Genomic DNA, 27,393 nt, shown 5'->3' on the forward strand with positions numbered 1-27,393 from the left:
TCAGTAAAGAAAAATAAAGCCTAAGTATCAAATAATTACAGTAACTACATTTACTATTTGCTCATTTAGGTTTTTTGTCTTTGTCCCCCTGAGAGTCTCTAACCTGAATCCAAACGTGGCTATAAGAAGCTACTAGAAGCTGTCTGCATAACATAATCATATAAGCAATAGATTACATGCTATTCACACCTCCATAGTCTTTTTCCAGCCTGTAATTACTATGACTTAGGCTAGCTGCTTTCTTCCTAACTGCTATGAATCTTCTGTTATAATTCACAGATAATACAATGTGAACACTACCATTCCCCTTAATCTGGCTGCTCAGCATAGAGAATTCTTTTTGCCCCACCAGACACGGAGTGCATCATTTTCTCTATTGCTCCAAACATTCTTTAATTGATAAGGCAGCCTGCATGCTATTTCTTAAGCGCACCTGGTTGTAACCGTCAAGGCTGCGCAACTTCCTGTTGTTGGAGGAAGACAAAGCAGATGGATAGGTAACATTCCACCACAAAGATAATTATTGAAAAGAAGTTTCCAAAATATAATTCAAACTGATAAACTGAATACCTTGCATTTGTAAACCCTCTCTGATAATGGCCTACCACATACATAAAAAAATTAGGCAAGTTCAAAAAGTATAGGTAGCCATTTAATTTTAATATGATTCCCAATCTTTCCAGCACTAATGTAAACTTTTCCAGGATTAGCTAAAATGTGTTCCAGGAAGACCCCTTGATCTAGGGCTTTCATTTACTTTTTTTTTTTTTCTTTCTTTCTCACTGGAGATGTTTGTAATTAAATTCTATTACTCTGGAATCTTATTAGTGTCATTATTGAATCCTTTTCTGAAATTGCAGTCATCGTGGATACTCCCTTACAAAGTAGTCCAGATGGTACATTTAAAGGGATGTGCATAATTTACCAAGGGTCATTGAGTGAAGCTTTATTTTAGAGTCCTCAAGGGGCGAGCTCTAATTACAATGATGCCAGCTTTAAAATATTCACTAGTTTTCTTTCAATAAACCTTTCATGTCCGTTTTATCATACGTGAAATTTATTTTTTCATAATCTTTGCATTTTCTTAAAATTCAGTTTCATTTGGTTTTACTTTGGTTTTGAAAGTTCACCAAGTAAAAATACCATCCCATATTTTTTATCCATGCATCTATGTGTGTATCTATCTCCCATACTGTACCATGTAGGCCATTTAATTCTTGTCCTTGAAATCAATAGTCGTTGGTTATAATGTTGAACTAGCTTGCTAGATATATCTGTATTAAGAAATTTGAGTTTAATGTATCATTTCAAACCCCGTGCTCACTCCATCATACAGTAATGCAGAACTTCCTGAATCTCAATGTGAAAAAATATATTTCAGAACATAGAGACTTACATCTTGATTGGACATATCCCAGTAGGGCCTCTCCCCGTACGACATCACTTCCCACATAACGATTCCATAGCTCCATACATCACTTGCTGATGTGAATTTACGATAGGCAATTGCTTCTGGCGCAGTCCACCGGATAGGAATCTTGCCACCCTGTGAACATTTGAGCCATAAGTTATTCCTTAAGTACATCACTGATGTGCCATTTTAGATTCTGAATGTAGTTCCTGCTAGCCAAGCAGGACAACAGCATTCTTGAGATAGCTCTCAAAACAAAAGACACTTGTTCATTTTAACACAAGTCTTCCAGGTTAAGACAGTTCTCCTATGTTTTCTTTACTCACCGGAAAGTGACTAAGTAATCTAATTATGTTTTTAAAATCTACCTATTATCTGAGCTCTGCTTAAGGCAATATTCTAGAAAAAAAGAAATCTCAGTTTTTACAAAATACATGTTATCCACGGGGTATCAATGATATGTAGCTGACATCTGTTTGATTTTTTTGTTGGATTCTTTCACCCGGGAGCACAAAGGAAGGCAATGCTTAATACTGCTTCAAAAATCATGAATGAAGGAATTTAAATATGAACATTTCTATCCAACACAAGTCCACCTCCCCTTATACAGCATGAGAAATATGCCCAATAGCTAGGGGATGATATGATAAATAGGTCTTTAGAGAAAGCCAAATAATACCAGACACTAGAGCTATTACTGACTTTAATGGAGTAAGGACAGGATTTTAGTTGTTATTAAATTAAAAAAAAAAAAAAAGACTTGTAAAATGGTAAAGCAAGTGAATATTACCCAGGAAAAGTTTCAAAATGCACTTTTTTTTTTTTTTTTTTTTTGCCTCAAATGTCTTGTTTGTTTATGCTTATGTTTAAGGTATTTTCAGTCAGGTTTTCAATGTCCTAGGGTTCCACCTGGGGAAATTAATTCAAGTCTAATTCAGACCCTTGAGGTATCCCCAGGGCCATCATTTAAAAGTTTTCTTTGCTTTATTAGGTAGGGCTAGGAAACAGGACAATAAATTGTACTGGAAATTGCTTTGATACATTGCAGTGAACTCTGAACACCCAGTGTATTGCATTCATCCTTGTTACACACAGGACAATTGTACTGCATTCCCCCCCTGCTTAAATATTTGTCTAAGGTTTTATCTATGTAAATGTATCATTCTAGAAGCCTCCTTTAACTTTTCTTTCTCCAACTACTGGGAAAAAATAAAAGATCTTCAACATTCACAAAGATGTATTCTTTTCTAAATGAATGGACTTGGAATTCAAAAGAGGACAAGCATAAGAATCAGAATTGGAGCCAAAGAAATAGAATACTATACCCCCTGATCCCCCCGACAAAATAAAAGGCTCAGCCAGCCAACCAACCAAACAACAACAAAAAACCCCCATTGCTTGGGACTGCAGATGCAAAAATGAGGAGTGCTAAAAGGGGAAAATGGCTGGTAACTGTCAGCTTCGTGTTGATTTTAACAGTGTCAGTGTTAATGGCCAATAACTGTTTTATGATTCTGTGTTTATTCCATTAGTATTTTATATTCAGATAGTGGAGCTAAGATAGCACAGCCATTAACTGTGTACTTAAAACTTGTAACTGTGTCTTAATCCCCGCTTATCTAGCAGTGGTAAAATGAAGGCCATTAGATACTAGAAAACCTTGCATGGTATAAATGTTTTATAAATCCTGTATATACATTCTGAGATTTGGTAGCCAACCAACTAGAAGCATTGCTTTGTCTCATTTAGAATAAGGATTTTTTTAAAGAATAGAAAAAAGGCAAATACAAAATCTAAAACAAAAACAAAAACAACAAAAAGGAAGAAAGATTAGGAAGACAGCAGGCAAGTACAAGTGCAAAAAAATAAATAAGCAAAGCTACCTCCTGATTTTCTCAGTAATTGATCATTTGTTGTATAAACTGATCCTTAATGCTTGCTTCTCAGTTAGCTCATTTTTATTTAAGACACCGCCTTATTGTTCATTAACACTTTCTCCCCACTGCCCCCCCAAAAAAACACAGAGGGAAAGATAATTCATTTTGCTTCTAGTTTGTGGCTGTTAATATTGTCATCATCTAGGGTCAGCTTCAAAATCCCTCTTTTCTTGGAAACATGGTTTAAAAATGGACACAGGAATACGAGGAGGCTTCGAGGCATGAGAAAACTTAAGAAATAAAAGAATTACAAAGGGCTTCAATCTCAAAGGGAGAAGAGAGGAACAGTTTCACCAGAGTGAAAGCCCAGATGTCACCAATCTTTCTTACCCTGGTAGTGTAAGCTGCTTCCGGATCATCCTCAAGCACTCGGGACATGCCAAAATCAGACACTTTGCAGACCAAGTTGCTGTTCACCAGGATGTTCCGTGCGGCCAGATCACGATGCACATAGCTCATATCAGATAAATACTTCATCCCAGACCCAATGCCACGAAGCATGCCCACCAGCTGAATGACTGTAAATCTGCCATCATTTTTCTGCATAGAAAAGGAGTGAGGAACAATCCCATTACCATTAGGCCAAATTAATTCTCACCAAGCATTTATTACTTGGATCTTTTTGGATATCTGTATCCGGTATGCAGTGAAACTCAACATGATTTCCAGGCCCTTCTGACCAAAGTCACTAATTCAGTAGCAGACTGGACCCTAGGAGCTGGGTTTGCTTCCTGTGACAGATGGAAATTATCCAACTGTAATGAATCTATGGCTCAAACAGCTCCACATTACAGGAATAAATCAAAAACTACCCTTGTTGAACACGGATTATTTAATAGCCTTAAAAATCACATCATTCTCGATTTCTCCTCTTCTTTCTTTGCCCCATTTAAAAAAAATCCACGAATACCACCGAACAGAACGAATACAAGGACTCTGTTAGGAGTCTTCCAAATACCAACATTCTTAGGTTTAATATAAAGTAGTCACATACCCTGAGGAATGCATCCAAGGAGCCATTCTCCATGTACTCTGTTATGATCATTACTGGTTTACCTAGAGTTTTCAGAAAGAAAAACACAAACCTTTGATGAGCACTGCAGTTAATGAGATAAAAATGGGCTGTGCACAATTTTACTGCCAAGACACCTGTCTTGTGTGATCTAATTTAATTAAAACAAGCCAAGCTTATGCCTCAGCTGTGGGGAGCTAGGAATGAAATATTAAAAGGACGAGTAGGTTTAAATTCCATCTGGATAGTTAACCCTTTGGGTGGCTTGTTGACAAGGTCTTTAACTAAAGTGGCCTCTCGTATCCAGGGAGCAACATGAATGGATAATTGCTCTCTCAAGCAAAAGGGGAAAATGATAAATGGGAGGGCCTGTTTCAATGCCAAAATAATCTTTAGGATAATTAATTTATTTTGTCCCCAGAAGAGCCACTTGTAAGAAGCTAAGGACATCAATAGGCAGATCAACTTCTTTTCTTTATTTAGAGAAATCCGTGTTTCAGGGAGCAGTGGCTATGTTGAATCCTTCCTTATCCAGACACATCTTAAAACCAGGCATGCAGCTGGGTTCGGTAGCTCACGCCTGTAATCCCAGCACTTTGGGAGGCCAAGGCTGGAGGATCGTCTGAGGTCAGGAGTTTGAGACCAGCCTGGCCAACATGGTGAAACCCCGTTTCTACTAAAAATACAAAAAAAAAAAAAAAAATAGCTGGGCGTGGTGGCAGGAGACTGTAATGCCGCTACTCAGGAGGCTGAGGCAGGAGAATTGCTTGAACCTGGGAGGCGGAGGTTGCAGTGAGCCAAGATGGCGTCAATACACTCCAGCCTGGGCAACGATACCAAGACTCTGTCTCAAACAACAACAGCAACAACAACAACAACAAACAAACAAGCATGCAACTTCTCTCCACTGTCTTGCTCAGCTCAGGGGCTCTGTCCTTTCTCTTCACTGTCCCTAGCTATGAATAAACTTGCTTTGGTCTGATTCTTTAAACTGCCTACCTCAAAAAACAAACAAACAAAAAAACCCAGAACAGTCAAAGGAAAGGTTCAGTAAATTATTTCATCTGAGACAGGAATTTAAATTCAGTACTAGAACATCCTGGTTCCCCCCATTCCGCAAAGAAATAAAAATGATTTTAAGCTCTGAGCAGAATGAGGTGGAAACAAGATTTTCACTGAACTCCTCTTTCTGAGGACTTTAGGACATAAGAATCATTCTTTACTTTCCTGCACAGGCAATGAGCTCAAGGTCTGAAATTCCTTCTTTCTAAAGGGTATTATTGCGGAGTGGAGGGTGGGAATCATGAATTTTTTTTTTTCCCAAGAGAAGGATAAAACAGGTCCCTAAAATATTCCTTTGGGAGAAAATGAAATGTCAGTTTGATACACCAAAACATATTATTTTATTTTATTTTATTTAGACTTCAGTCTACAAAAATGGGCTAAAATATTTCACCGCTGAAAAGCACCCATGATTATTCTAACGAAATACATTTTCCACCCAGTGATTCCATCAGCTTATAATTTCTGGCATATAGAGAATGGGGAAATTTTTCACTTTAGGGGCAAAAGTGTTGAAGAGTGCGTTTTTAATTCCATGAAGTCCAATATATCAATTTGTGATATTTCTTGATTCCTTGAGTTTTTGATGTTGTGTCTAAGAAATCACTCAGAGGCAAACACTTTTGTATTAGAAAACAGTACCATGGACATGTTATTTTCAAGTGAGGAAAGAAGGCTGGTAGAAAAAGTGGGAATCTTGGTGCAGACCAAAGGTGAATAAAATCACTTTTAAGTCTTTTCTCTTTGCCGGCAGGGGTGTGCTTGCCGATCCTCTATCAATATAAATAGGAAATGCTTAGTTCTCAGATTCATTTACCCTCTACATGTGTGACCACGGTTTTCTACTTTAAAAAAAAAAAAAGAAAGAAATTTTTTTTTTTTTTTTTTTTTTTTTTAAGAGACAGAGTCTGGCTCTGTGGCCCAAGCTAGAGTGCAGTGACAGGATCATAGCTCACTGCAGCCTTGAACTCCTGGGCTCAAGGGCTCCTCCTGCCACAGCCTCTTGAGTAGCTGGGATTCCAGGCGCTAGTCACCGAGTTCAGCTTGTGACCATAGTCTTCTGACAGAACAAATGTGCCTAAATGAGTTTTAATCAACCTGCCTCAATCAAAAGATACTCTGTCAACTAATGAGAAAGGGCAGCCTCTCATGGCTGTGCATTAACACCTCCTTGCATTTCACCAGATCCCTCTGGAGCTGTGGAGACTACAGGAGAGGATCCAAAAGCAAGGGTCATGCGGCGAATTTATGGTCCTCCTGCCAATTTCAAAAGTTACTCAAGTAACTGCTGGTAATGAATTCACACGCTTCCACTCTACCCTTTCACCCTCACACCTCCCTAGTCGGACTCTTGGCACCATCTTCACAATTTTTCTGCATTCCTTTTTCTGTTTATTAAAAGTATCCATTTGTCAGAACCTTTATGAGCTCTACAAGAGAAATAAAGACGAATGTCTCCATAAGCAGAGGGGCTTATAAAATAGGCCTGGGCTGGGCTCTTGGATAGAGGAGTCTCCGTCCCTCCACTAGGCAGGGATGCAGTGGGGAGGAGAGGGGTGGGGGAAGGGAATAGCTTCTCCAGTAGAAATTTTAAATCATTTTAATTCAGTGACAACTGCATTATGCAAATGCATCCAGTCGTTTATAACAGTTACAGCTGTAATAGCTACGCGTTTTAGAGGCGCGGTGGGACTTTAATACAAAGATCCCCTGTTTCTTCTCTCTTCTGCAGAGGTGCTAGGAAAATCACTGTCTGCGACAGGAAAAACACCCTAAGCTGAACAGAGCCTCCTTTTTAGAAAATGGACCTGCAAAAGTATTTAAAGGGAATGTTATCTTTTAATTAAAGTAGTGAAGGACTCTGGGCGGCCCTGAAGGCCACAGGCAACAGAAAAATATCCTGTCTGTAAAACTAATCTCAAAAAGCAAATAGAGCTATTCTATGCTAATTATAGCCTTCACCTCAGGCAGAAAATTATATATCCTTCGCATCAAGGTTCCTTTTTGTTTTTTTTTTTTGTTTGGTTTTTTTTTGAAAGATTCTGAAGATGGGGAAAGATGTACCTACTTCTTAAGACATAATAGCACCATTGAACACATATGAGGTTTTTTTCTGAAAAAATTTGCTATTGTGCTAACCACCCAAAATACTCTATTTCATCCCAAAAATAACCTTATAAGGCAAATGCTCTTTTTACCTCCATTTTACAGATGAGAAAACTGAAACAGAAAGATTGAACAAGCAGTCCAAGGTCACAAGCTGTAGTAGCAGCAGAGCTGGTATGCGGTCGTTTGTCCCCAGTCCAGTGGTTCTCAAAGTGCGATTCCCATACTAGCAGCACTGGCTTCACCTGTGGTGAGCTCTCTAGCCCTCCAAACTTACGGGCTGCACACCACCTGCTGAATCAAACCTCTGAGGAAGAGGCCCAAGAAACTGTCCTAACAAGCTTTCCAGAAGATTCTCATTTATGTTTGAGGACCTCTGAACTGAATAGTGTATACTTTCTCTCCCATTTTAGTTAACCACCTCATTTCTTCTTTCTAAGGATTTTGTACTTTGTGTCCCACTAGCCACCTACCCCAGGCCTAATGTCTCATTTTTTCTTTTCTTTTTCCTTTTCTTTCTTTCTTTTTTTAAGTAGAGACAGGTTTCTATTAAAAAATAGGTTCAGGTGCCTCTGTCACCTGGACTGGGGTGCAATGGCACTATCATAGCTCACTAGGAATGATATGTACAGGAGGCAGGGAAATACTGGGTAGAAAACGGTGGTTGCATGCAAAGGCCCCACCTTCAACCCTGCAAACCATGGGCGTTCGGTTGGCACAGCTAAACTCCAGGGGAAGATTATCTTCCTATTCCTATTCCTATTCCTTCCCCTTTCCAGCTCCCCATTCTGCTGAGAGCCACCTCCATCACCCAATAAAGCTTACACATTCACCATCCTTCAAGTCCATGTGACCTGATTCTTCCTGGACGCCAGACAGGAACCCAGGTACCAACAGGGGAGGGTGAAAAAGGCTGTCACCTAGACTCTCCACTAAGCTGGTTAACACTTAGCCATTTGCAGGCGGCAACTGCTAAAAGAGCATTGTTTGTAACATACACCTTCTGGGGCACCAGAGATCACTGGTGACCACTCACCTGGGCTCCTGCAGGTGCTAATCTGTGTGCTCCCCCTCCCACAAAAAGTTTGAGCTCGGTGGCCAAGCAAAACAAGCCACACCCCATTGCAAGTCCCACGAGGAGTTCAGGAAACTTACCCATCTCAACTGTAGCCTTGAACTCCTGGGCTCAAGTGATCCTCCTGCCTCGGTCTCCTAAGTAACTAGGACTACAGGTGTGAGAGATTGTTTTTCTCTTTAACCTACCCTCCTCCAACCGCTTCACCCCACTGGGGTGGCTATATTGCCGTTACTCTGCACACGCTGAGTGAAGATGCTTTCCACAGATACCTTGAATCAAAGAAGAAAAGCCTTGGAGACATAGCCCCAGGCTTACCAGATCCTTGACTTGTAGGGTATATGAGGGCTCCTGGAACAGAGCCACCTTAAACAGGGACTGCCTCAGCTGTACTGTCTATGTGGCACTTTATAAGTTGGTCTTAGCCAGCCTTACAGACATATTCAGGGTTTGCTTCACAAAATGCATCTGTTGAGCTGTGTCGCATTTTAACTGAAGCGTGGTTCACAGGCTCAGTGAATGCTAATGGACTAAAAAAGGAAAGTTCAACCAGGTGTTACTGTAAATAGGTGCTGAACTGCAACAGCCATAAATCAGGCAGAGCAGACAAGCAAATCCCCCAATATATTAAAGATTCCCAAGCTTCACCCTCTGCATCTGGAACCAAAGATTCCAGCACAAGGTGTGGCCAGGTTTTGTTGTGCTTTATAGGAAAAGTCCTTAAATTTTATTTTGCTTACCATCTGCTTGTGCCTATCCTATGACAATCAGTTTGGCCTAGCAAACATCTGAAAGATGGCATGGCATACCAAAAATCTGCTATGTTAATTTCTCTCAAATCTCACACAAGCTGCCTTGGAGATTGGGTATCAGCCGAAACCATAGACCCATTTAGAGCTGACTACAAGATTAATGACTTGTCCTGCACTGATTTCCTCCTATTAGCAATCAGTGGGTCTGCGCCATCTGTCATTTCCCTGGAAAGAAAATGTGTGTTTAATTTCCCAGTAACTTCTAACTTGGCTTTGTAAAGGGGGTGACCCACGTACATTTAGTGACCACGCCTTCCAAGTGAATGATGTTCGGATGGTCAAACTGTCCCATGATGCTGGCCTCGCTCAGGAAGTCTCTCCTCTGTTTGTCTGTATAACCAGCTTTCAGCGTCTTGATAGCCACACAGATCTCTCTCTTGCCAGGCACTTTGAGACGCCCGCTGCATACCTCACCAAATTCACCTTTGGGAGAGAAAAAGAATCTATGATGGACCAGAAACACATTCAAGATGAAAGAATAATAGCTAACATTCCTTGAGTGCTTGTTACATGCCAGGCCCTGTGCTAGTGCTTTGCATAGATTATTTCACAAAATCCTCCATGCAACCCTGAAGTAGATGCTACTAGCCCCATTTTATTAGAGAAAACTAAGCCTTAATGAAAAAACACTACACAAAATCTTAGTTAGTAAGAAATAGAGTAAACCTTTTGAATGCAATCAATCTGATTTCAGATCGCATTAAGTTTCTCTCTAAGAATAGAATCAAAATTTGTACTAGAGTTCTTTATAACACGATATTTTATACTCAAGAAAAGGAAATTTCATGTATATACACACATAATATACTCACAAATACATTTACATAATCCACACACATATTTAACATCCACCAAGAAAACAGACTCATTAGCAGACAGACACTCAGACACTTACCAACTCCTATAACTTTTTCAATCTTAATGCAGGATGCGTCAATTTCTTTGGCAAATTCTCGAACTGCTTGGTTGGGATCTTCGTACGTAAAGGGGTCCACATATGTTCTCACACCTAAGTAATAAACACGATAAGTTGGCTGAATGTTTCTCAGGAACCACTAAAAAACATAAGTAGTTTAGGTCTAAAATTACAAAACATAGGAAAAGTCAAGTTAGCTGTACGGTCTTGACATACGAAAATGGTTAAACTCTTGCTCTGGTTTTCATTAGTGGGTAAACAAAATATTGTTAGCTACTTAAGAGGCTGCAGCTTTACTGACTTCCTGGAATGTCTTCACACTTCAAGGACAAGATTTTTAAAACCACCCATCCAATGGAGGAAATTTGGATTGTGTTAGTTGAATACTATTGTCCCAAGCAGTTGCTCATAGCTCCCTTGCGTTTGCATGAAGTCCTGCCCACTGCTTTCAGTTATCCTCCCTTAGGGAAGAAAATAGAAGCTTTTTAATTTCAACCAGCTCTTTCCACATGGTGTCACATTTTGCCCAATATCTGGATGAATTAAATATGTGACCGACAATTAACAAAATTAGATTAAATCTAAGTTAAAGTAGACAATAAGGTTAACATCAGCTAGTTGATTTGAGAATACAGACTCTGTAGTGGACCTCCACTTCTTTTCTGTTTTGGAAAGACGGTGTCATAAGCAAAGATATTCAACTTTGCCAGAAAGCTTCAGCTAGAGATAACCATTGTAGCCTAACTGTGAATGGTCTGGACATCAGGAAGTACGATTCAGTCATATCTCATACTACTCATAAACTAAATTTAGATGTGTTTGGAGGCAGCCCAGTGACAGATATCTGGGCCAAGAGGCAGAAGTCATTGTAAAAAGCTTTGTCCTGGCATTTGCTCCTCTCCCTCCTGGAGCTGCTGGGACACTAGGACACAGAGGCTATGCAGGACACCAGTTGGCCCAGTCCCTTTGACTTTCCAAGCCTGTAGGTCTTGTCCTCATCCCAGCACCCTTGGTTAGGAATAAGGTCCTTAAACTGGCAATTTCTTGCTACTTCTTTTTAATAGATCAGCTTTTAAAAAAAAAACATATATCCCACGTAAAAACTGAAAAAATATGATTTTAGGAGGAAACGAGGTGAACAAATGGAAAGTTGTTAGACACTCCATATCCCTCATCACTTTATATGCTATAGCCAAGAAAATCTTCAAGATGACTCTTGTTATTCCCAGTCCCTCTCCTTCTTCTATTTTTTTTTTTTGGAGACAGAGTCTAGCTGTGTCACTCAGGCTGGAGTGCAGTGGTAGGATCTTGGCTCACTGCAACCTCCGCCTCCTGGATTCAAGCAATTCTCATGCCTCAGCCTCCTGAGTATCTGGGATTATAGGCGTGCATCATCATGCCTGACTAATTTAGGTATTTTTTGTAGAGACCGAGTTTTGCCATGTTGGCCAGGCTAGTCTTGAACGCCTGATCTCAAGTGATCTGCCTGTCTTGGCCTACCAAAGTGCTGGGATTACAGACATGAGCCACTGTGCCCGGTCAATCTTTCTTCTATCTTTCTGCACTAATATGTGAGAGACTTGTTACTTGTCGTTATCTAAATATAAATAAATTAAATTTAAAAGATCCCTTTCTCAGTCATATTAGCTACATTTCAAGTATTCAACAGCATGTGTGGCTATTGGCTTACATATTAGACAGTGCAGATATAGAACAATGTTATTTTAGAAAGTTCTAGTGGACAGCTCTCCTGGATAGTCACCAACCACTGTCCATTTAAAAGTCTTCTACCAGCTGGGCACCGTGGCTCACGCCTGTAATCCCAGCGCTTTGGGAGGCTGAGGTGGGCAGATCACAAGGTCAGCTGAGGTGAGGCTGACATGGTGAAACCCTGTCTCTACTAAAAATACAAAAATAGCAGCCGGGCGTGGTGGCGGGCACCTGTAGTCCCAGCTACTCAGGAGGCTGAGGCAGGAGAATGGCGTGAACCTGGGAGGCAGAGCTTGCAGTGAGCCAAGATCGCGACACTGCACTCCAGCCTGGGCGACAAAGGGAGACTCCGTCTCAAAAAAAAAAAAAAAAAAAAAGTCTTCTACCTTGCTTAAGTCACTCTAGAGCCACTTCTTTGAATGTCTTCTTTGACCTCTTTGGAATATCAAAATTAAAATCCACTAAAAATTTATTGATAGTCACTAATTCTATATCACATATAGCCATTCCCTGGGAAGTAGCAATTACTATTACATTTCTTATTCTTTTCCTCATCCTCAAATTTCCAGCTTATATGAAAAAATTACCCATTTTAATTTTGCCACCCAGCTACAAGAATGAGCCAGCTAGACTGGTAACTTTCTCAGAGTAGAGGATAAAATACGGAAAAGTAAAAATCTAAAGAAACATCTCTACCTCATCCCACATCTTTAATCTTACCATCCAAATCGCCCATTTCAGTTTGATACTCAGGAAGTACATTATTGGGATAAGGAATATATTATATAACATTAATAGTCACGTAAATATTATTTGGACATGTTTAAACTAGAAAATGTGAGACATGCTCTAAAAATAAAATTTTTTAATCCAATTTTTTTGTACCTTGATTCAAATGTTTCTCTTCATCCGCTTCTTGTTTGGCTTTACTGTATTTACTCCGTCTATTAAAATTTTTTAAAAAAGAGAATTATTTTCCTCAAACACCTAAGCTTTAACACATGCCATAAGACAAATTTGTTGCTACTGTAAGTCAGGCAGGTATGCTATGTACATTTCAGAGATGAGAAAACTGAGACTTACAAGAGATGAAATACTTGTCACCCGGGTAGTAAGTCATGGTTTTAAGCTCAAGCAGTCAGAAACACCTCTGAACCACAGTTTTAAACTGAGGTGTCTTACAATAGCTTAAAGCAAATGTTTTATAATATAATTATAATTCAAAATCTCTCAGAGAAAATTTATCTTACTGAAGATAAGTTTATTGGCTATTTTTCCATTTACATAAATGCACATGTGTGTATATATATGTACGTGTGTGTATATATATGTGTGTATGTATATATATATTTTAAATTTCCATGGGTAGTTCTGCGTAAATCAAATGGCAATAATGTTCAGTATGTGATGGGTATTAGTAAATATTATTGCTATAACCAGATAACTACTACCACAAAAATTCATTATCATATCACGTGATACTCTTGAAACAACACTTTTGCGGTTATTGGTTTCAGTTGCTGCATACAAATTCCCAACTTATTAATGAAAAGTTTAAAAGTAAGTATTTGCTTTGTACTGAATTATGTTCCCTAATTTGTAAAAAATGAGCAAGGGTAAAAATGAGAAGCTTTGTTTTGCTTTGCCTGATTCACTTTCAGTAAAATGGTGCATTATCTTAAACTTGGCATTCTGCTCCTACAACTTTTAATAGTGTAAATCTGGCTTTGTTATAAAGCTTTGTGGATTGGAAATCTTTAGTACACATAAATCTTCAATCAGGAATGTATATATCTCTCTTATACAAACTGGAAAATCAACTCAAGCCTTGGAAACCAAAAATATATATACATTGTGAATCAGGAGAATATATATCACTTAAAGGAATCAGAAAATCAACTCAGTTGATATTACAGCTGTCTAAAACTTGGGGAGTTGAGACCAAATTAGTAAATAAAATGTATACATTTATGTTTCTGTCAGAAATGTAAAATTTACACTGGAATTTATATCTTAGGTTTTCTTAGAGCTTCAAACACAAGGTAAGGCAAGACTCTTACAGAAAAAGAAACAGTGTCTGAGATGAGGAAAAACTCCCCCAAGGCCACGTTGTCTTGGCAGTGTGATCCTGTCAAAATCCTATACCCCAAACTCTTAAACTTTGAATAGGTAGAAAGGCAGATGATTATGACAAAGAGAGAACAACAGAGAACCTAAAGGAGCCAGGCAGTGCAACCAGAGAGGCAGCGGATCCTGGTCACATGCTCCAAGCTTCCCTCCCATATTCCTCTCCTAATTGTCAGCAGCCCAGGAACCAGCTCAGCAATCAGACCCTCAGAGCCTACAGATGTTTCTCTGTGTGGATAATTCCCTGGCAAATAATAATACCTTGCATTTTTACACTGCATTTAACTTTTCAAAAGTGCTTTCATCTCATGTATTATCTCCTCCCCTAACTGTTTGCAAAGCAGGAACCAACTTAGCAAAACAGAGACTCCAGTGACGACAGCTAACTGTGAAGTACGGTATTTCAGTCCCAAATCATAAGCTTGCATTTTCCTTTGCATTTAACTTTTCAAAGGGTCTATTGTTTTTATTTATTTATTTTTTATTTTTTGAGACGGAGTGTCACTCTGTTGCTCAGGCTGAAGTACAGTGGCATGATCTCAGCTCACTGCAAGCTCCACCTCTAGGGCTCAAGCGCTTCTCCTGCCTCAGCCTCCTGAGTAGCTGGGATTATAGGCACCCGCCACCACACTCGGCTAATTTTGTATTTTTAGTAGAGACGGGGTTTCACCACGTTGGCCAAGCTCGTCTCAAACTCTTGACCTCAAGTGATCTGCTCACAGAGGCCTCCCAAAGTGCTGGGATTATAGGCATGAACCACCGCACCCAGCCAGAGTCTATTATTTAATTGCATCTTCATGACAACCCTATGAAAGCAACCAGGCAGACAGACACACGCTCAGTTTCCCTGTGGATGAGGATATGGAGCTGGGTGGGGTAGGGGGTGGGGAGCAAGAGGATCACCACGTGTTCTCCCAGCAAGTACAGGACTTTGTGGAAACCCTGATCCAGCCCACGACTTCACAGGGCCTCTCTTACTGGAAACTAGTTACGTAAGGATACCTAGTGAGAGTTAATTATAAGTAGTGTTACGTTTTATATCAGTACATTCACTTAAAATGAATTCAACTGCTCTTAAAATCCATTGCTTCATCGAAGTAACTAAACAGGTTTAAATACCCTGAAGCCAAACAACTTTCTATAAAAGATGAAGTCTCCTCCAATCTTCTTCCCCTCCCTCCACCCCCGTCCTTTCCCTTCTTTTAAAGGAAATGTAAGAGTGTGAGGTCAGGGACTACTAAAATAACATTTTATGTCGGGAAAATGCCATAGATTGGTCCCAAGGGTGTGATAGGGTCTTGCCAGCCTGAAGGATTTTGTCTTATCAGAGCTCCTAAAAGCATTATCTAAAATTACAAGTATATCTTTTAAACCACTTAAGATTTCGAATACTGATTTGAATTTCTTTCCTTTGAAGAAGGAAAAAAAAATGCTCAGAATGAGAAAGCTTTGGTACCAACTTAAAATTGTTAATGAAACAAAAGCCTGGCATATACCATAGAAAACCATGGCCTGAAGCTGCCCGGGAAAGTGTTTATCTGTCTTACATCAAGCACATTCATTAAATATGTGCAAAGCCAGAGGAAACACAAAATGACAGGGGTCATTAATTATAAGGTTGACACACCCATCCCTTCCTCAGACTTCTAAACATAGAAGAAGGAATTAAATTAGTGGTGAAGGTGTGTTTTTAACCGAGAATTTTTTACGTGGAGTGTTATTTGGAGGAGAGGAACCTTAAGACTGCAGGAAATGGCTGGAAAAAAAAAAAACAAGGATTACTGTTCAAAGGCTAACAGTAGTCTGTTTGCTTTTTAAAAATATCTGGAAAACGAAAATGCCTGTGTCCTGTTCTACCTTTAACACCTGATGGCCCTTTTGCCTTGGCTCAGAGTAGGACAATGTGGCCCATTATCATCCCATGAAAGGAAGCCCCTTGAAGTTCCCCATTGGGGCGGCCAGCCTGCAGGAAGCCGCACTGCCTGAAGTCCTAACTCGAAACTGACATCAGAGGCTGATCACCTGAATGGCAGCAGGAAAACTTTGTTGAAGGTTTTCTAATTATAGAGACGTGGACAAGCTGATTAAAATTGGGAAGGAGTGGAGTGTTTTATTAGCAAATGCTCCAGAAGGAAACATGGACCCTTTCAGCCACAGGAGTTGGAGAAAAGGACGCACGCTGCAGGTGAAACTTTGAAAGAGTGTGAACTAAGCCCTCCTGCAGTCCAAGGGACACGGTAATAAGGGTATTAACAGACATTGTTGCAGAACAGCGTGAGTCCTCTCAACCAACGTGCTGTTCCTGGCACCTTAAGTATCCAATAAAGCAAACAAAATAGAGAGGGGGAGCAAGGCAGGGGCCCAGCATAAACCGTGCTTTTACTAAATTACTAACTTTTCTGGTCAAGTGGACAGATTTGACTGATGTGGTTCACTGTTCCAAAACTAATTAGCAAAAGGTAAGTAATGTATTCAGCTAAAGTGCATATTAAAGATAAAGCAATGTAACTAGCATGGCTCCAGGAGGTCCCTTTCCAGCACGGAACCGCATCACCCATGAAGATTCACAGAAGCCATTCTTCTTTTTCCCCTTCTTTAAGCTGTCATTGTTCTTGCACCAAATGATGTCTAAATGCTGTTCACGAGGAGCATGTTGAAATGGTTGCACACAAGTTGTTTAGAAATGATCCCAAGGTATCATCTACCCCCAGTTGTGTGCATTTACATGACTTCCTCAGAGCTGAATTAGGCCAACACTTAAGTGTTTTCATTTTCACATGATCATAATACTCCAGGGAAGGAAATTAGGGCCCAGGCATACCACCTGAGGTCAGGGGTTCGCGACCAGCCTGGCCAACACGGTGAAACCCCATCTCTACTAAAAATACAAAAATTAGCCGGGTGTGGTAGCACAGGCTGAACGATAACGCTTTTAGCATTACGTGAACTCTTAGCTCCGAAGTGGAAAACCTTAACCTTCAATAGGAGGAGAAAATTAACTTGTAAACTCTGACTTTATATTGTGTAATAGACTTGCACATTAATTCACAGATTACAAATCTTACCAACATCACTAGCAGACTCTTGAAGCTTTGGTTCCATAGAAGTGCCAATGTCAGTGTTTTTATGTAGGTCAACTTTGTCAGTCAAGAAGATATTAAAATAATATATCTATCCCAGTATTGGAAGTTACGAGAGCTGAATTCCTGTCCTGATCAGCAACTAACTCGCCATGTGACCTTCGCTTATTTGTTTAATCTCTTTAGGCCTCCAGTACCTAATACATAAATAAATGTTGTCATAACCACTTCAGTTTTTTCTTAAAATCAATTCACTTCTTTTTCCTTATCCAGGTAAAGCGGGTACTTTATAACCCTAACATAAATGGAAACCCAGTGTCACTAGCAATCATTAGAAGGTTAGCATAAAAACAGCATGTGTCTGGTTATCAGTAAGACTTTCCCTCACTACCAAGTTGTCCTTTAAGAAATAGGGGCTGTTCTTGTATTCTAGTCCTTTCTTAAAATTGTTTTTTCGCATCTGAATAATAAAATACTGCTTTGGGGCCAGGTGTGGTGGCTCACGCCTGTAATCCCAGCACTTTGGGAGGCCGAGGTGGGCAGATCATCTGAGGTCAGGGGTTCGAGACCAGCCTGGCCAACATGGTGAAACCCCGTCTCTACTACAAATACAAAAATTAGCTGGGTGTGGTAGTACATGCCTGTAATCCCAGCTACTCGTGAGGCTGAGGCATGAGAATCACTTGAACCCATGAGGCAGAGGTCGCAGTGAGCTGAGATTGCGCTATTGCACGCCAGCCTGGGTAACAGAGTGAGACTGTCTAATAAATAAATAAATACTGTAATACTGTTTTGGAAAAAACACTACCCTAAAACAATCTGAATTAATACTAGTTTGTGATGCTTTTGAAGATAACTTGATGAAATCATTACTATAAAAGGGAAGAGGGTATCAGAGAAATTTAACATAGATTCAGTCATTAGTCCTGGAGGTTACAACCTTATATTTGTATTTTAGGATGTCATTGTTAACAGTCCTTTTAAAGATCACTTTAAAAAAACAATATAGAAAAGTGGTTATGTTGTGGAGATCACAAATATATAAATATATAAATGTGAAAATGGTGACTTGCTGCTAGAGAATGTACAAATAGAGATTTGTTTGTGGTTTGAAATAAAATTTATAGGGACAGCATCACATAGGTACAAGAAGGGTTGTGTCTTAAAATAACCTAGATAACAAGTACAATTATGTGCTCTGGAAAGCTGAAAGAATTCTGAAATTATATCTTGAGTGATGAGAAAGACACAGATCAAAAAGATGCCTACAGAAAATATAAAATTAAGTTGCTTAACATAAATGTGGGTGGTAAAAATATACAATATAGCTAAATCAATGTGCTTAGTATAACATCTCATTTTAGGTATTTCATAAATTTAGTAGTTTGATTCTTTCACCGCAATCCCTAAATGCTTACATGTTCCAGTTGGCCAAAAGAAAAAAGTAGATCTCACTGAAAAAAGCGTAGATTATTCTGGCTTGCCTTAGGCTCAGGCTTCTCTAGGCTGAACATGTACAGTGAAATAAATGAAACAATTGCTATAAAAAAAATCCTGCAGGATATCAACTGTGGGCCTGAGGCTGCTTCCTCTTTCTTAAATGACAAACGAGCACCAAGCCGATTTTCTCTCTGAGGTCATCAGAAGGATTGAAACTTTTCTCACTACGTGAGTTTCTGTCCATCGACTTCCTTAGAAATCTTGCATGCCATCAGCAGAATGGGAGTCACTTCAAGAGGACCCCGCAACAGATCTGTCTGTAGCATCCTTTCCGGTGATTCTAAGAAGCACAAAGCAGCCCCATCGTTAAAGGACATGACTCAGATTTTATAGGCTAGGGTGCTTAATCTTTTGCTTTCTCATACTACTGGCTGAAGTCTGGCAAGATTATTTCGCCAGTACCATGTACTACCTTTCATTTGTCCTCTCACGAAAAGCCTGGGCCAGGCTTTCGTCCCCACTACCTGTCTCCTCTCTGTTCACCTGTTCTTGTCCCATTTAAACATTTATAGTCCAAGATAACACAGCAGACAACCTGCGTGAGGAGAAGAATTGGCTGACTGTGCATGAGCCACTGCAAACCTGTCAGCTACCTGGCTCCAGGCGGCCTTTCCCATGACAGCTTTACGGCCGACACTAAAGAAGAATCAATATGAGGGCAAGGGGTTGACATTTCATTTTCTAAAAAGTGATCCATTGAGGACCAATCACCAAGCACTGTTTATCAGCCTTGGGAAGTGACATTTTTTTTTAATGGGGGAGAAGGGACAGGAATCATCGCTAGGTAACTCGACAGGCTCAGTTCTCTAAGGTGGGGACTCATAATTGGAAATCCGATGCATCCTGCTATCAATCCTACCTTATGTAATAAAGTGATCAATAAAGGCAGAGAAGAAATTAAGTCATCAGGCTTAAGGATGCTATTTTCCGTAGTCATGGCTTTTAATAAACTTGTCTCCCCGATTACATGTTCACGTGTTTTTCCTTTCTTTTCATCAAAGCCAATGTTTTAAGTAGATAGAACATCCAAAGGGAACTCATAATGAGGTAACTTATTTCTCATTACTCCAGTTTGACTGCTGTACTTAGGGCCACTTATACCAAAAAACAAAAAAGCAAAGTAAATGTAAAGCAAAGCTGGACTACAACTAGAGAATGTTTCCAGTTAAGTCAAAGAGATGGTCAAGACACAAGGTCAATACCTACTTTCTGCAGAGAAGTGCTCTGAGCATCCTATGGTGCTGAATTTTTATCAAATATTTTTAGAAGTGGAGGTATTTAATGAATTGTATCTGTTTTTAAACCATTAAACATCTTTATTTTCTAATAACAAAGATTATTTCTGGATACTGTGAAAATTTCAGACACAGAAATATGTAAGTATAAAATAAAAAAAGCACATGTAATTCCTATACACTCCCCGACATGCTCCTTGCTTCCCACCATCAGATGGATATATACTAATACATACATTTCCCGGTGGTTATATGCACAGCATGTGTACATATACAAAACTAAATGGCAATGTACAAGAAAGAGGGCCATCTTGATTGGCTTTCAAAATCAAATACCAGGGAAGGAAAGAACAGTGGGAATTCAAATTCTATGCAGGTCAACCTTAAGTTTCTGAAGGCCAAGATATACTGCTGTTTAGAATATAGTAGGCATGCCAGTGTCTATATGTTTTTGTATGTGTGTATATTAAAGAAACAGAAATGAGAATTTATTGTGGATTTAACATCTCAAGATTTGACTCATCACTCTAATCCAACATAGATTTTGCATCAAAAGCAATGAACACAATGTAAAATAGATGCCTGTACAGAATGTGTTGTTCTATACTGTGTTATATTAGAGTGAACATAATTGGCCCCTGTATACCAGGACACTTTGGAGAGTGAGGGTGGGGGCATGATATTAAGAAATACATAGCCACGCACCGTGGCTTATGCCTGTAATTCTAGCACTTTGGGAGGCTGAGGCAGGCAGATCACTTGAGGTCAGGAGTTTGAGACCAACATGGCCAACATGGTGAAACCCTGTCTCTACTAAAAATACAAAAATTAGCTGCCAGGTGTGGTGGCAGGTGCTTGTAATTCCAGGTACTCAGGAGGGTGAGACAGAAGAATTGATTGAACCCAGGAGGCAGAAGTTGCAGTGACCCAAGATCATGCCACTGCACTTCCAGCCTGGGCGACAGAGCAAGACTCTGTCTCAGAAAAAAAAATAATAATAATAAAAGAAAAGAAATACAAGCACCAACTGGGACTATCCAGGCAAACTAGATTATATGGTCATCACTCTAATTATAATGTATATCAGAGGAAAGTAAAAGCATAGTGGCTTGCCCAGGCCAGTGGAAATAGCCAAAGGCATTGCTATGACATTGGTGAGATCATCAGTAGGCAGAGAGGGATAATGCAACAGATACTGGCCTGAGAGCCAAGTACAGCTACTGGTGGGGCCAGTAGTAGCTCAGACTACCACTATGGCAATGTGACGACCTTGGGCAAGAATTACTTCTTTCCTAGGACTACTTCCCTCTTCTAGAAAATGAAAAGCTTTACGTTTAAGAGGATGCTTTTGACATCCCCAGGTTTAGCCCTTTTTTTTCACCAACAGCCCTATCTTGTGAAACAGTTGATGGTATATGGGGATGCAGATCAGGGAAGAGGCAGATTCTTACACATAAAAGACAGAGAAGGCCCAGGTGCGTGGCACACATCAACGACCCCTCCTCTGGAGCCTCTAGGCAGGCGACAGGAGTAAGTAAATGGAGACGAAAGAGTAAGAAAAACTGGTTCAAAAGAAGATGCTGCTAATCTGTTGCTATTTCTGTCTCCTTTTTAGATTATTTTTTAAGTAACAAGTCAGATTGTAAGTACTTAGGCGATAAGGACTCAGATGGTTTAGGTTCATTTCCAAGAGCAATGTCATGCCCATGATTTGCTCAAGGGATAATCTCTGGAAATCCATTGATTCTCTGGAAATGCTGACGGCCTTTCCTGGGGGAAGACTGAATGTGCAGTACCCATTTCTTTGCTTTAGTGACCATTACTGTTAACCAAAATCATGTTGAAGCACCTCCTGTGTGCTGTATTATCTATTTTGCATATCAAAATTCTACTGTCAATAACCCTTTGAGGCAGATAATAATTATCTCTATTTTACAGAATAGAAATACTCAAAAAGGTTTACGTAGTAGTAGCTGGCAAATGACAGAGCTCAATTTTGGGGCCCAAGTTTTATAGGGCTTTTTCTTGCCTTTGGCAGTGAGTCCAGGCTTAAGAGAGGGATAAACGTAACACCTGGCAGCTTAAAGTATCTAGAAATCTCCCACTGGCTTGCTCTTCAGCTTTGTTTCCTACAATTAGCTGGGTCCTTCCGGACCTCTCAGCCTGCCACCAGGGTACAGCTAGCAGCTTTAGTGGGGGTGTGGGAAGATCAAAGCAACAAGGAGGAAGCTTGGGATGCAGATGTCATGTTTATGATGCAATCAAAAGCCTTAGCTTTGTGTGGAGGAGAAAAAAAACCATCATAAATACTGGGAAGGTGGGGGGGCTGCACAGTGAGCGGCTTCAGTGCTTACCTCCGGCTGATGACAAAAGCTGCAATGAGAATTACCACCAGCACCACACTGCCTGAGACAGAGACCAGAAGGACTGTGGAGTTGGCCCCATCTCCAATGATCCGGGAAGGCACTGGGAATGACAATTACATAAGGGTCACCTTTGGGAAAGTCTTAGGAGGCAGAACTTCTGAATGGGTCACAGTTTTCAATGTTCTGAAGCCACTTGGAGAGAGAAAGACACTTGAACATTTCAGAAAGGGCAGCAGTTTTGAATGTACCTCCTTCCCCCAGAGCTATCAAAAACCTGCCTCTTTTTGCCTAGTTCAAAAGCCACTTCCTCCTTGTACCCTTGCTGGATAATTTCAAAAGATGTCAATCCCTTTCAGATTCAACTCTACTTTCTCTTCTGCTTTTTATTCTTATTTAATAATTTGTGAACAAAGTTTCTTTCTTGAAGTCAAAAATTCTGCCCTATCATCTTTTTATCAAATACGTCCAATTTGGGTTCATTAATTACTGGGGATGGAGGTATCTTACACCAACTGCTTGTTCACGGGTACGCCCCTCTTAAGCACTTTAAATTTAGTCAACCAGTCAATCCAACTCACAATGTTTAAAGATTTGATATGTTTGTTCAAAGGGTCTTTAAAAAAAAAAAGCTTATCTGACTTGATTTAAATGATTCTTAGAAATAAGTAGGGAAAAATATTTGTGGTGCCGTCTTTAATTGTCTCAGGGAGAAAATTCCCTATATTAATGTTGGGTAGCTATGCAACCCTCAATTTGTCAGTTTAGTAATCCCATTTTTCATGGTTTATAGAAGGCTCAAAACAAGAGAAAAATAGGCAACATTTTTCATTCATAGGAAAAGACAAATCAGATAGTACTTTGAAAATGCCTTTCTCTAAATCACATGAAGTTTTCTAAGTTACAGACATTGGCTAACTTATTTCAAGCCATGTTCATTGCAGCAAAATGTTTGCCTAACAAAAAAATATAGACAAGTCCTTAGATTTCACTGTAATGGGATTCACCTGTATTATAAAAATAGCCTCAGAATTGACTGAGTCCGGGTGGTCCTTGTTACCTGTGTTGGTTGTGACCTCCAAGGGCTCACTGAAGTCTCCATAGCCAGCTGCTGTCCTGGCTCGCACGTGGAAAACATAGGAAGTGAGAGGGTTCAGGCCTTTGATATCTGTGTTCCTGGCAGCTGTCCGAACTATACGATAGCTTCGCTCATTCTGATCCTACATCATGGGAAGATAAAATTGGGGAAGGTAGCAAAATAAATCTCCTACTTACTCTAGGTGCAATATTAAAGGAGTCAAGCCAGTCGACTCAGAAGCTGAAAGCAAATGGAGATGAATAAACTCTCTGGAGCCTATATTCTCTTGGATGTTATAAGTACTATTGTTACTTCTTACTTGTTGAAAGAAATGCGGAATTCAGGTATGACTGTTATTGACGCTGACCATATCCAGATCTTTCCTCCTACTCTTTTTTTTTTTGAAAGGAACATTAAATGATGGTTGGTGGCTTTTCTAACTCCACACCCAGCAATTTAAAAGAAATAACTGTGAGAAGGTCCCTTGTCTTTTTCTATTTTCTGTCTAGAAAATGTAAAATGTGTTGTAACATGGTTTCAATGGAAAAATCCTGTCCCTTTTCTACTTTTAATAAGAAAGCCAATAAGTGATTATCTTTAAAAAGAAAAAGAAGACAATTGTTCATTTTCTAGATAACCTCGAATGCAAATAGCTCTCTTCAAAATTCTATCCTTTAAGAGAGACAAGTTATTTGTAAAAATAATGCCTTTCTATAACTTTAAGAGGCTGAAGAATGTGATTTTCCTTCCCTGACTTTCTATTAAAAGTCATCAAAACCCACATCTTTATTCTGGATAGCAGTGATCTACTTAAACAGATCATTATTTCAACTGAGTCACTCTCCCTGATATAAGGTTCATAGATTAGAACTTCTTAGCTATCTTGATTTCCATTACTAGATAGTAAAGATATAGTTATATTACAATACAATGTATTATTATTATTATTGTTATTTTCTGCTTTTCAGTATAACTAAGTAAATGATAAATTTCATAATCATACTTAATTGGGAAGCAAAATGCATTTGATCGGGGATTCACTGGTATTCCATGACTTACAACTGGCTAACACTTAAACAGAAGGGAGGGAGCAAAGGAGGATGGGAAGGAGTTGAGGAAAGAAGGAAGAAAAGAAGGAGGGAGGGAGGGAGAAAGGAAAGAAGGAAAGAAGGAAACAAAGAAGGAATGAAGGAAGGGAGGGAGGGAGGGAGGGAAGGAAGGAAGGAAGGAAAGAAGGAAGGAGTATTGTTCACTCAAGTAATACCTTCTCATAATACTTGACTTCGTATTCCAGGATTACACCATTGGGCCGATCTGGTTCCAACCAAGCCAGTGCCACACTGTATCTTGTGACTTCTTTAGCCTGGACCAAAGCAATGGATGATGGTGCTGTTAGAAAAAACAAAAGACAAAGGACATTTTCTTTAGGAAAAGAAATGGTTTTGGTGGTATCCAGAAATAATTTCATGTTATTTAAGAAAAGTGTGAAAGATTGTCTTGTCTTCCCCTTGATCATTTTACTCTTCAGTATAAAATCATACCATTTTTATCCTTCTCTCCAGTATATTTTTGTATGTGTTTGTCTTAAAAAGAGAATCTCTGAAGTAAAAGCCTGGTGGGCTCATAGGCTTGTAGTACCATTTCCACAGCATGTAGAGACATTTCTCATAAAAGGCTGTAGCTACAGAGAAGGCTGTCTTGTTTTTAACCTTTTGTAAGCCATGACAGCCTTTGGAAGACCTCATTTTAAGCTCGGTAAAGCTACATCTAATCCTACCTCCCAGTATTATGAGTGCCATCTTACTGGACTTTAATTTCATATGAGCAAGAGAATGTACAAGTCTTCCATAAGTATTGTAGGGAATGCCAAAGGGCAAACAATTTACATACTTTCCAATATAAATAAAAGTACTGCTTAATTACAGTAAGAGTTCAGTCTGAACGCAACCATGTAAATAATGAATACAAATCAAGCAGTGTTGGTCTCTCTGAACACACGTGGCATTTTGCAGCTATTTTATGAGAGCTGACATGTTGCCTTTGCCTGCTCTTTCCACTGCGAAGGACACAAAGGCAGCCCTCTAGCGGGTGTGTTATGGGGTGGAAGGAGGGCCCACTTGAGATTCATACACCCAGGCTGCCTGATGCTCACTTCTCCACTGTGGTGGTCGCATCTCCAGCCAGCCGTTATCAGGCTCTGCTGACACCGACAATGGCTGGTACCCATGCGCAATCTCCAGGGAGAAGGGAAAGCATTCACGAAATCCTTAATCTTATCTAACAAAGCTGCCCTGGAGAGCCAGAGATTAGAGAGCTCCCTAACTCCAATGTATATATTCTTTTGTTCCCAAACTGGGGAAACAAATGTCAAAAACTGGCCACTGAGGAAGAATAAATTAGTGCTGGGTCATCCTCCTGCCCTTTTACAATACATGCGTATGACTGCCAACCCCTAACTCCAAAGAACAAAGATAAAAAGTAAAATACATTGTCACTGAAAATGGTATGGGAAAAGCTTCAAACCTGCTTGAGCATGTCTGACGGGTGTACTGATGGCAGGGAAACCAAGCAGATGCACCATAGTCAAACAAGGGAGTTTTCCAGCTGAATCCAGTACAGTAGAGACTGTCTTCTGGAGGGGATTATTTGACAGCCTGGGATCTCTACTAGGCTGGTAACAGGCATACACGCACACATGCACACACACACATACACACACACACACACCCCTATTTTTTTTTTCTTCTCTCTCAGTCCCAAAGCTATTCCAGATTGCATCTCAGGCAAAAACACAAGAGAAAGATACAGTAGATACACATGTCCTCCATCAAAGGCAATCCCAAGGTTAGTAATACCAAACCCAGTGAACAAAGCTGCACGCGGCAGACATATGGAAGCCACTGAACATCTGAGGAAAATGAACAACGGAAATGTGCTCATTACATTCATTAAGGCTCCCTTGTCCCAACACACACACAGGCACACACACACACATACACACACGCTCACGTTTTCTCTTTCTTTCCTGGCTGACACAAAGCCATTGTCCAACAAAATGCAAAAAGTGACTCTGAAAAATATAGAGGTAGCAAGGAGGCTAAGAAAACTGCCTGGCTCTGGAAAGTCATTTCACTCCAGGTAATAAATACATTGCCTAACAGACCACTGTAGCATACACTCCACAAAAGGCGCTCTTTAAACTCTCATGTTCAGGATTGAGAAATGAAACAGAAAAGTGAGGTCACCAGAAAGAAAGTGGGAGGGAGAAAAATCATAAAATTATAAAATGAACTTTTTCTCAGAAACGGTCTGGGTCAGATCCTGATAATCGACAGATTCCTTGGGAACGAATTGCCTGCCTGCCCTTGGAATGTACTGATGAACTAAGACAGCTTCTCTCTGGTTGGGTTATCATTAAACTGCTGCATATGGGAAATGAGCTTGATTTCTATTTTAGAAGTTTGAGCAGCAGTGTTCCTGTGACCATTCAAAGGGAATATGGACTCAACAAAGGTGCTCAAAAAATCTCACGCAGGGAGTTGGCAATATAATCATGTTAACTCATAGAGTATTTCTAATGCAGCCCTGCTTGGGAAGCTGATACGCATACATGTGAAAATAAACTAACAGAGTGTACCTTGACACAGCTGCCATAAAAATGGAGAATAAGGAGATATTGAAAGAGAAATGCAAGCAAGAATGAAGGACTGAATGAAAATAGAATGCTAGGCTGAGGACAGTCAGAAAACTGCTGAGTTGACATTTGTCTTTTGTACCTACTAGACAAATAAATGCAACCAAGGAAAAGCAGAATATATAGATCGAATTCACAAAGAGCATTATGTTGTATGGCTGTAAAGTCCAAATTCTTTATTGATCAGATGTTCTTCAGAAGAGCATGTTATCAGGGCACAATGACACAAGCAATCCATGAACAAGTGAGGTTGGGAAATGTACCTGAAATATACA

At 39.8% G+C, this 27,393-nt stretch overlaps 1 protein-coding gene across 3 annotated transcripts in view; it reads right to left on the minus strand.

Moving 5' to 3' along the window:
• EPHA4 (EPH receptor A4) overlaps positions 1–27,393 on the minus strand; it is a 154,452-nt gene that overhangs the window by 14,259 nt on the left and 112,800 nt on the right. For all 3 annotated transcript variants that reach the window (XM_077956430.1, NM_001260870.1, XM_077956431.1), the window contains 9 exon segments: positions 24,689–24,813; positions 23,407–23,566; positions 22,338–22,449; positions 12,927–12,985; positions 10,311–10,424; positions 9,653–9,838; positions 4,343–4,404; positions 3,679–3,888; positions 1,397–1,546 (listed from right to left, as the gene is read on the minus strand). In XM_077956430.1, the coding sequence (XP_077812556.1) occupies positions 1,397–1,546; positions 3,679–3,888; positions 4,343–4,404; positions 9,653–9,838; positions 10,311–10,424; positions 12,927–12,985; positions 22,338–22,449; positions 23,407–23,566; positions 24,689–24,813 (1,178 nt within the window).

The sequence above is a fragment of the Macaca mulatta genome, chromosome 12 (assembly GCF_049350105.2).
Source record: "Macaca mulatta isolate MMU2019108-1 chromosome 12, T2T-MMU8v2.0, whole genome shotgun sequence".
Classification (NCBI taxonomy): domain Eukaryota; kingdom Metazoa; phylum Chordata; class Mammalia; order Primates; family Cercopithecidae; genus Macaca; species Macaca mulatta.